Genomic DNA, 10,243 nt, shown 5'->3' with positions numbered 1-10,243 from the left:
GAATGTCATGATGTTATGGTAATAATGGAGAGTGGGAGTAGGAGCTGCATACATGATGCAGACCCAAGAAAGGGTGAAGTGCAACGTGCTTCTGTAAGTTGGCCCTCAGTAAAAGTTGAAGAGCTGTACCGCTGGTGTAAAACCAGTAGGGAGATGGTCACATAGACTGTCTACAACCTCTCAGCATGAGAGGAGGTGTGGGGAAGATATGAGCCCTTTCAGACTCACAGCTCATTGGAGCATCATGCACTTCAGTGAGCTGGCACTCAGCAAAGGTTGAAAAACCCTTGACACAAAACCAGCAGGGAGACAGTCATATAGACTGTCTCTACACACGCAATATCAGTGTGAGTGGGAGGTGGAAGGGATATGGGCAGTTTATTAGAGTGTGATGTGCTTCGGTGAGCTGGCACTCAGCAAAGGCTGAAGTGCCATCGATCCGGCATAAACACAGTTGGGGGATGGTTGTATGAACCATCTCTGACCTCTTAAGATGAGAGGGAAGTGTGCCTGCAGGCACACTAACAGAGAGTCGGATTTTGGCCAGTGAGGATGCAGGATGGCCTCCCTCTGCCCATGAGTGGGTGGCCCTGGTCGAGTCTGATGGCACAAATGGGGTGAATCTTGCTCTCCATAGCCCATCAAAGTGGGCTGCCAACTCTGGCGAGAGGTCTGTCAGTTGGTGGGTCACTGACTCTGCCAAGTTTCTTACAATCTGCTCTAGGTGGTCGAGGTGGTCTTCCATGGCCTGTGAGGGCTGTGTTGGAGACTGAGAACCACTCCTATTAGTGGTGGTTGGAGGTGTGTCAAGGATTTGAAAATCGCTGGCATCAGTGGTTTGCAGAGGTGTCCCAAGGCCAGGCCTTGGGGACACATTGATCTGCCTGGTTTGGGCAGGCAAGGGCATGTTAGGGACCGTGGAGGGTCCCATAGGCATGTTACCACACCTGACATTGTGAATGTCAGGTGGACCGACTCTGGTAGTGCCATAGTCATTTGGCTTTGGGGCCAGTTGCATTAAACCATGTTGCCTTTTTATTGCAGGGCTCATGGGATGACCTTGCAGGTCCCATGGTGATGGTGGTGACAGTGGTGGTGCGAAGTGGGGATTTAAAGATTAGTGTGCTTCACGATGTTGATCTTGCCAATAATGGCAGTTGTAGTGCAATTCGACTTTTGTTGGGTGTCAGGGGACGTGCATGCTCACGCAGGTTGCTCCAATAACCTAGTTGTGATTAAAGCCAGGGGAAAGGGATGTCCCCATCTTAGGGACAGCTGTCATATCCATACAATCCTGACCTCCGCTCTGGGCTCCCGGAACTCCGAACCTGACTTCCGGAGTCCTACTTCCCTTCCATCACCTCCTCCTTGCCGACTCCCAAGAGGTTATCCCACCTCCGGCTCCAACACCACCTTCAGCCGACTCCGGAACATTCCGGGTCCGACCTCAACCTCGACACCTTCCAGACAAGCACGCAACACCTATGCTCCCGACTCCGGACCTCCACTCCGGAATCCCGTTCATGTCTCTGTCTCCAGAACCTCCGGTCTTAGCTCCAACCTCGGACTTTGACCCCACCTCCGCTTATACCCATTGTATTGGTTAGCTCATTCCATTTAATTACATTTGCCAATATTCCGGAGTTTAACTTCGTTCGGACTTTCTGGACTTACGTCGGACCTTGCAACTATTGCTTTGCCCCATTCAATTCCACTATACTCCCTCATTCCTATTTGGGCTGCTGCTTCCTTTCTATTCAGTCAGCTGGCCATTCCCCACTCCCATCCTCCTTCCTTCCTCCTTGGGCCTTGGCCCTTCATTCCTCCTTTGAGAAACACCATTGAGTCAAACCCTTGACCCTCGGTGTTGTTCCTCTTTCCATCTCCCTTTGTCTCCTTTCGTCCTACCCTTGTTCCTTTTGATTCCGGACCCCTCCTTATATACAATGTACATAGTAACTTGTAACCTCAGTCCGAAATCGACCTGAATTCCCCCCAAGAGACTTTCCCTCTGCTAGATCCGAAATTAGGGACCCCCAGGACAACCAGCAATGGCACAGCGCTCTGCCTGAGTCGCTGAGGCCGAGGTCCTTCCAGGGAAGTCTCTGATTCCATTCCGGAGTTGTTTGAATCTGCCCGGTTCTAACAACAGCTATATACATGTAGAGTCCGGCAATAAGGAAACCAAATGGATTGCCGATAGAATCACGTGATCATAGAATGTTCCAGAACAATGCCAGAGATGATCCAGGCCACCGGGGCTTAGGTAAGTGGAGTAGATGGGAATTACCAGCATACTTCCCATGTGCATATGTGCAGCCAGCATAGGGTCCAGGGTTGTTGCCAATCCCTGACATTGGGGTCTTGCTATGCTACTCCAGGTTTTGTCAAAAAATGTAACTCACCAATCATGAACATTATGTAATTGAGTGACTAGGACATGTGGTGGGAAAAAAAAGTTCCTGTGGTGGCAGGGTTCCCACGAATTGTGAGCCAGAAGTGACCTTGCAAGCAAGGTAATTGGAGTCACCCAATATTCCTTGGATGAGTAACTCCAGCTTCATGTCATATCCATACATACCCGATCCTGATTCGACTTCTGGACCCTCCTCTCCACCACCTCTGGAGTCCTACCCTATCCCCATCCACTCTGATCTCCACCATTGGACTGAACACCACCTTCCTCTCCTCCTGAATACATATCTTTTGCCAGCCTCTGCCAAGGTACAACCTCTCGCCTCCATCCCATACCCTGCACTCAGACACCACTTGTACCTCCACTCCAAGACCCCATCATGCTCCTGACCTTGGACTTTGACTCCACCTCAGCTTAAGTCCATCGCATTGGTGACCTCATTTCATGTAAACACCATTGCTGTCATATCCATCCATGGCCACCGACTTCCACTGCTTCTGATCCCTCCGGACTACCTCCACTCCTTCTCCACTAACCTCAGAGCCCCCATATTCCGCAATCACCTCTGCATCCCTTGATGGTCACCACCCCCTCTTTTCAATATATTACCTATGCCTCCCTAAGTATGGAGCCCCAAAGGTTTCTGGACAGCTCTGACATCTGCTGGCGCACTCCCACCTCCGCTGGGCAATACACTTGCTTGCCCTGCAAGCCCACCTTCAGGCCTATCCCTCCTTTCTCTGGGTTATCACCTACCATTCCACTAACCCCATAACCCGACTTGTCGGTAATATTCAATTGGCTAATGTTTAACTCCATTAGCTCCGCTCCGCTCGGCCCTGCCATTTATGGGCCTGCCCTCATTGTAACTATATATACTCAACTTGTACATAGGTTACACCTCAGTAATAAAATCGACTAGAGTTTACCCCCTTTAGTTCTGGTTGCCAGTTAGTAAGTTAGGGCACGGACGTGTTACTTGCCCCAGTGCTCCTGGCATAAGTCGCTGAGGCCAAAGCCCTCCGCCACGGAGACATTCCTTCATCTTGATCCAGTCTCTGACAATTGCCAATATTCCTTGGACTTTCAATCCCACCTCCATAAGCTCTGTTACCTCCAGGCTTCATGGATCTGCTTCAGCACTTTTGCCACCCATAGTGTATATTTCGCATTTCTCCCTCACCCCTATTTGGACTACTGCTTCCTTACATTCAGCCAGTGTCAGGGACAGCTCCGAAAACAGCAAAGTCCTGGTGCAGGGGACTTGATGGGTCAAGTAGTGGCTATGCATAGTGGCAGTCCCATTGCAGGGTGAGGGTCCCTGACCACTTGGTCTGAAGGGGGAAAGTGAATAATCATTAAAGGGGAAAAGCTACAGTACTTACCTGAAGTGGGAAAGTGAGAAGAAGGCTGCTTCTTCTGTTCCCACCCCAGGTGCTGTTATATACATGCAGCTGAGGTCATGTGGAAGGGGCCACATCATCTCTGCACACAGCTCCACCCCTCTGGGTGTCTCTGTGGGAGATCCTGGGGGTGGCCACTGTGTGGGTGGGAATGTGTGTGGTGGGTGCAGTGATAGGGGCAGTGGCATTAGGGTGTCGTGGTACAGGAAGGGTGTGTGGCATTCCCAGGTATGTGGGCATGCCAGTGGTACATAGAGAAAAAGGAAGTTGACTGTTAAAGAAATGGGTTCAGGGTAATCCATTTCTTTCCGTCCTTATAGACGACTTGGAATCGTCAACCTCATGTATGTAGGGTGGCCTAATCATGTAATGAGCATCATCTGGTAACCTTAGAGCTTTTGACAGAAAGCTGGGGCCTCGTGGTGAATGGGAGTCTGCTGCGATGGGTACTTGGCACTCATTACGTGAGCATACTGTGTGTGGATGTGTAGGATCACAAGTAAAGGGGATATCCAAAGCCAGACCAGTCAAGGGCAAGGGGCTAATGGGTACTTGGTGCTCAAGGGAGTGTACCGGTAGCGAGTGATATGACAGCTCCTTGAGGGAGCTTCCTGAGGCTGGGTTGATGGGTACTTGGCACCCAGATGGGCGTACCGGCAATGAGTGGGATTCCAGCTCCTTGAGGGAGCTTCTTGAGGTTGGGTTGACAGGTACTTGGCACCCAGATGGGCATACCGGCAATGGGGTATAAGATGGTTTGTTGGGCGAATGGTCTGTGTTCATGTCAATGAGTACTTGGCACTCATACGAGTGTACCGGTGATGGAGGGGATAGTCGTTCGTAGGTCGAACGACATGTTGTGGGATTGGCAGCTACTTGGCACTTGCAAGAGCATACTGGCAACGAGGGGGACAGGCTTGTATCGAGTACTAATCTGTCTATAGAGTTAACCAGATTCTCACCATGTGGTGAGACTGATGAGAGCCCTGTGCCTGGGCAAGTGACATGAGTCGTAACAGAAGATGTTCGTGCATACCTGAGTTGAGTCGTGCACAAACCAGATGATCCATGGCTAGAGTCATCAACCTTGGTAGGGATGACCCATATAGGTGGTGTCCAAGACATATACAACCTTACACAGACATTACAATGTTGGCACAAGGAGGTTTACAGTTGTTGCACAGAAGATGGGAGTGTGTTATTCGTTAAGTTCCATCTATCTTGGCTGTAGCTGTACATGAATGTGATGCTAACTATTGAATGTGAATGATCGTGAGAAGTCTCGTGAAATGGAATAAATAATCTGGCCAGCACCAAAACCCAATAAGGGAAAGCTTAGCATGGAGTGGGTGTATAAGAAAGGGGGGAAGGGGAGAATGTGAGAAAGAGATGGGAGGATGTGGACAAGGAGGACCCGCTGTGGTTGATGTTCAGTCAACACGGTCATGAGAGACTCCATTCCTATAACATTGACCATAGAACAGAAATAGAGAGAAAGAGAAAAAAGGAAAGGAGAGGGGGAAGGTGAGATAGGAGGAGCAAGGAGCAATGGTGGGGGAAGCGGAGTAAGGCTGTTACGGATACGGAGTCTCCAACAACCATATCCGTCGCATAGTCAAAGACTTCTCCTCTCTATCGCTCCCCCCTCTTTCTCCCTTTCATCCTCTATCCCGATACCCTACCCTCCTTACTCGTTCTACCCCTCCCCCCCCCTCGTGCAAAGCTTTCCCCATTGGGGTTTTGGTGCTGGCTGAGGTTACTTGTGTTTCACGGGATTTCCGTGACCTTACCATTTGTAGATAGTCACGCATCTTGTACGGAAACCGCTGAAGGCGGTTCCCGCTAACTAACAACTGCTCTACAACTGTCTTGTGTGTCGTCTTCTGTAACAACCCTTCCTGTGACTCAACTGAACCCGTGTGACTGTACAACTCACAACATGTCTTATAAGTCTGGTTATGTCGAGTCCTCTAACGGCCCTCACCGTGAGAACTCGAGGTCGCGAGTCGAAGACTCTCGACATGTGTATCATCCTATGGAATCTGTACCCTACAGGACCTCATCACTCCGCTCTCCCCCCAGTGCTCAACATACGATGTCACATCATCATGGAGATTGTGAATACTCTGAGGCCCACTTTCCCGTGATGCCGGCACGTTCGCTATGCGAACACCAAGTAGCCGCCCATCCACCGTCTGTTCCCTCCCTCATCAGTCATCATGTTTCCCTGCCAACGGTACGTTCCCTTTGGGAACGCCAAGTCACTGCAGGCCCTGTTAGTCAATCCTCATTGCACGCTCATGATATCAACCCACTACCGGTACGTTCATGCTGCGAATGCCAAGTACCTGATGGCAGTTATACGAAGTTCTCACCCACCTCACGAGTCGCAACCTCGCACACGGTACGCTCCATTGAGGAGCGCCAAGTACCCGTGGCTGACCCATCTGTCCTGACATCTCCGACTACCTACCATCAATCCCTTAATAGCTCACTACATCACCAATCACGATCGATGGGAATTCGATCATCCACTCCCATGCAGGACTGGGATCACTCATCGATTACATATCCCATTATGGTACAGACTAGATATGACCTTCATCATCCCACTATAAGAACGGATCGAGGAATGGGGATTTCCCCCCATTCCCATAACAAAGGCGGTGTGGTGCAGGGTCAGGCAGGGTATGCCCTGATGTCAGGGGACGGACCCTGGGTCCCCATGACCCCTCTCTCTATAGCCCACAGCCCAACCCGTAACAGCCTAGTCTCAAGGCAAAGAGCTACTGTGGGTAAGAAAGTGATATAAACAAAGGGGCAAGTAGATACACTTGCCTACTGTGGGTAAGAAAGTGAGAAGAAGGTTAACTTCTCACTTTCCCACAGTGGCCCCAATATGGCGAAAACTTCCGGGGATACCCGGAAGTCACATGAGGTGGGATCCGGGGTCGGATCATGCGGCGCACGGAGCATGCGGCGCAGGAAGTGCGCGGGAAGTGGAGCGGGTCCGGACGCGGGTCCGGGTCCAGGCTAAGTCAGGGTATGTGCCCTGACACCTGACAGCCAGTCAGTCATCAACCTCACTTCCCCTCAACCTCCTGCCCCTCTGGGCTTCGCCCTCCTTGCCTCCTTTTGGATACACCATAGAGTCTAACCCTTGACCCTTGGTGTGGTTCCACTTCTAATTATTCCCTTTGTCTCCATTCAGATGCCTTTGTTCCATTTCGGACCTGTCAAGGCATACCCTGCCTGACCCCACAATGCATCCCATGCTGCCCTGCCCTGCTCTGCTCCCCTGCTATCACTCCCCATTCCTCCTCCTTTTCCTTTTCTTCTTTCTCTCTATTTATGTTCCATGGTTGACTTCCCTTTTCTCTATGTATCACTGCACATCTAATGCCACTCCCCCAATTGCTGCACCTGCTGCATGCATCCCCACCCGCACAGCAGCACACCTCTGGGATCTCCTGCAGAGACACCCAGAGAGGTGCGGCTGTGTGTGGAGATGATGTGGCTCCCTCCACATGACCTTGACCACATGTATATAATAGCACCTGGGGTGGGAACAGAAGAAGCAGCCTTCTTCTCAACTTCCCACTTCAGGTAAGTACCATAGCTTTTCCCCTTTAATGATAATCCAACTTCCCACTTCAGACTAGGTGGTCAGGGACACTCACCCTGCAATGGGATCACCGCTATGCACAGCCATTATTTGTCCCACCGAGTCCCGCATGCAGGGACCTCGCTGCTTTCGGAGCTGTCCCTGACAGCAGAAGAAGGCTTCAACTGACGCAGTGCACCATCGCACAACTGACGATGGGCTCCCCCTGGTTCACCATGGACGAGTTCAACATGGAACTCAATGCCATGTTCCAAGACCTGAACCGTGAGGCCACAGCCAGACAGAAGCTGGCCACTCTGTGGCAGGGAAGCGACTCCATGGATAAGATCATCCAGGAGTTTGAGATCCTCGGACTGTCAGGGACACATCTGGGGTAGAGAGGGCCCAGGGGTAATGCCCGGCACTGAGGCCGTTGCGGGGTGTGGAGCGGGCGTGCATACTGGCAGGCCCGATCCGGGACAATGGTCCCTGGCCACTCAGACTGAAGTGGAGAATGTGTTATTATTATTAAAGGGGAAAACTATACTACTTACCTGAAGTGGAGAATGTGAGAAGAAGGTTACTTCTTCGGTTCCCACTTCAGGTACATTTATGTACATGCGGCTTGAGTCACATGACGAGTGCCACGTCATCCTCGGAGACAGCCACAGGCATCTGGGTGTCCCCGTGGGGGATCCCGAGAGCATCCGCTGCATGCATGCGTGCTGGGCACAGCGGGAAGCCGTCCAGGGTGTGTGGGCCAGACGGGTCAATAGTACATCGATACAAAGGAAGATGGTCCGTGTAGATAGAAGGAAATAAACAGGGAGAGGAAGATGAGAAGAATGAAATAAAGAAAGGAGAAGGAAGAGGGAAAAGAAAGGGGAAGAGAGGGAGGAAGGAGGAGGGAGAGGGATGGACAGTGGGGAGCGGGTGTGGTGTGGCCGGGTGGGTCTGGGTGGACCCGGGTCAGGTGGGTGTGCCCTGACATCACCCCCTCCTTAAGCCACTTCGCCTCAAAGCGGCCAGGGGGTTCGTTCTCTCCCTTCCTGGGGCGTGGGGGTGTGTTTGGTGGAACTCCTCGATCTGGTCAGGGGCATGGATTAGTTGGTCTCGGGGGAGCCATTCATTCTCTGAGTTTGGCCAACCCGCGAACTTTACTAAATACCAGAGCTTCCAGCGTAACCACTTGGAGTCCAGTATTTTTTCCACTTCATATTCCTCCTCTCCATCTATGAGTTCTGGGCCCGGGTGGGGGTCGGGGGTCGTTCTGCGATCTCGTCCAGGCAGTAGGGTCTTACGTTCGTCACGGATATGACTGGGTGAATTCCCTTTTGCCGTGCGGTGAGCTGGAACTTGACAGCAGCCAGGGAGACGACCTTGATGACTTTGAAGGGGCCTAGCCACTTATGGTCTAGCTTCTTGGTCGGGCGGTCAGTTGTATAGTTTTGGGCACTGAGCCAGACTCGGTCACCCTCCTGGTACTTGGGGGCTGTCTCTCGACCCCGGTCGTAGTAGCAGGCCATCTCGTCCGCTGCGTGCTCCAGTGTTATAGGAATGGACCTAGAATCTTATGGTCCATGACTATGAACAATCAAACCCTTGGTCCCTGCACCTTTATTTCGCTGTCAAACCCCATGCCAAGCTTTCCCACTGGGTTTTGGTGCTGGCTGGGGAATTTGTTGAGTTTCAAGGGACTTCCCTTGACCATTGTGACTTTTATATTAGATAGTTAGAAGTCATATGATGTGTAAGGCAGATGCCAAAAAATGTCTTTCATTATAAAATACATAACCCAAAAACCTTGTACCGCGATTGTAACATCCTCACCATTGTGCCACCACTGTAAACTCAACCTGTAACCCTGGAACCATGTCCACCTCCCTATTCCTCCTCTCCATGACAAAACCGCAACAAGGAGGGCATTCCCATGCCCAACCTCCTACTGTCCACTCCCACCAGTCCACCAGGTGGTCGAGTGGTTACTCCCATCCAACCAGAAGTTCCCTATCAGGAATTGTAGCCTATCCCACCTCCTCAGGAGAAGGATACGGTCCAGGCAGCTCCAGGATGCCTGGCCACGCACCCGCGGGTCCCACTTCCCACGGTCACCCACCACCGTGCACTGGTCCACCAGCCCGCTTTCCCCAACAACTCCCGCTACCGGTACGCTCCCATGAGCGCCAAGTCACTGATAGCCACCAACTGGGTGACTCCCTTTGGGAGTCCCAGTATCCCTCACTACCGGTATGCTCCATTGAGCGCCAAGTCACCGCTAGCCAGACACTCCCAGCACACCCGCTACCGGCACGCTCCCAGGAGTGCCAAGTCCCCATTAGCAGACAGCCAGGTGGCTCCCTCAAGGAGCCCACATCATACTCGCTACCGGTATGCTCCCAGGAGCACCAAGTTACCGTTGGCCGACACACAGGTTGTACTCCCATACCCTCATCCTATTCTGCTCTCCCTCCGATGGCTACACAGCCACCTCCATTAGTGAGCTGAATGGCTCAGGTTGGGTTCCCCGGAATCCATTCCTGTAACATCCAGGGCTGCCTTCGCCTCTTCCTGCATCTTCATCATCCTGGACGAGAAGGCGTTGGCGGCTTCTACCTCGGACGTACATGTGGGCTCCGTCCCCATCCTGGGATGCTGCCCGGTGTCAAGCTCAAAGGGGGTTCGACAGGTGGATGAGTGGACGCGGTTGTTGTAGGCAAATTCTGCCAGTGGGAGCCAGTCTGCCCAGTCGTCCTGGCAGTGGTTGACAAACACCCGAAGATAGGCTTCGATTTCCTGGTTAACCCGCTCTGTCTGTCCGTC

General features: G+C 52.0%; 1 protein-coding gene across 1 annotated transcript; it reads right to left on the bottom strand.

Moving 5' to 3' along the window:
* Positions 1–381: 381 nt before the first annotated feature.
* Positions 382–907, bottom strand: EI90DRAFT_3128689 (uncharacterized protein; the record flags this gene model as incomplete). Its single annotated transcript, XM_039064116.1, has 2 exons — positions 382–660; positions 713–907. The coding sequence occupies 2 exons, from the start codon at positions 905–907 to the stop codon at positions 382–384; spliced, it is 474 nt and encodes a 157-aa protein (XP_038912371.1).
* Positions 908–10,243: the final 9,336 nt, after the last annotated feature.

Source organism: Cantharellus anzutake, assembly GCF_015039405.1.
Source record: "Cantharellus anzutake strain C23 chromosome Unknown EI90scaffold_51, whole genome shotgun sequence".
NCBI lineage: Eukaryota > Fungi > Basidiomycota > Agaricomycetes > Cantharellales > Hydnaceae > Cantharellus > Cantharellus anzutake.
The sequence above is the reverse complement of the archived record's forward strand: the minus strand, read 5'-3'. Positions and strand labels throughout refer to the sequence as shown.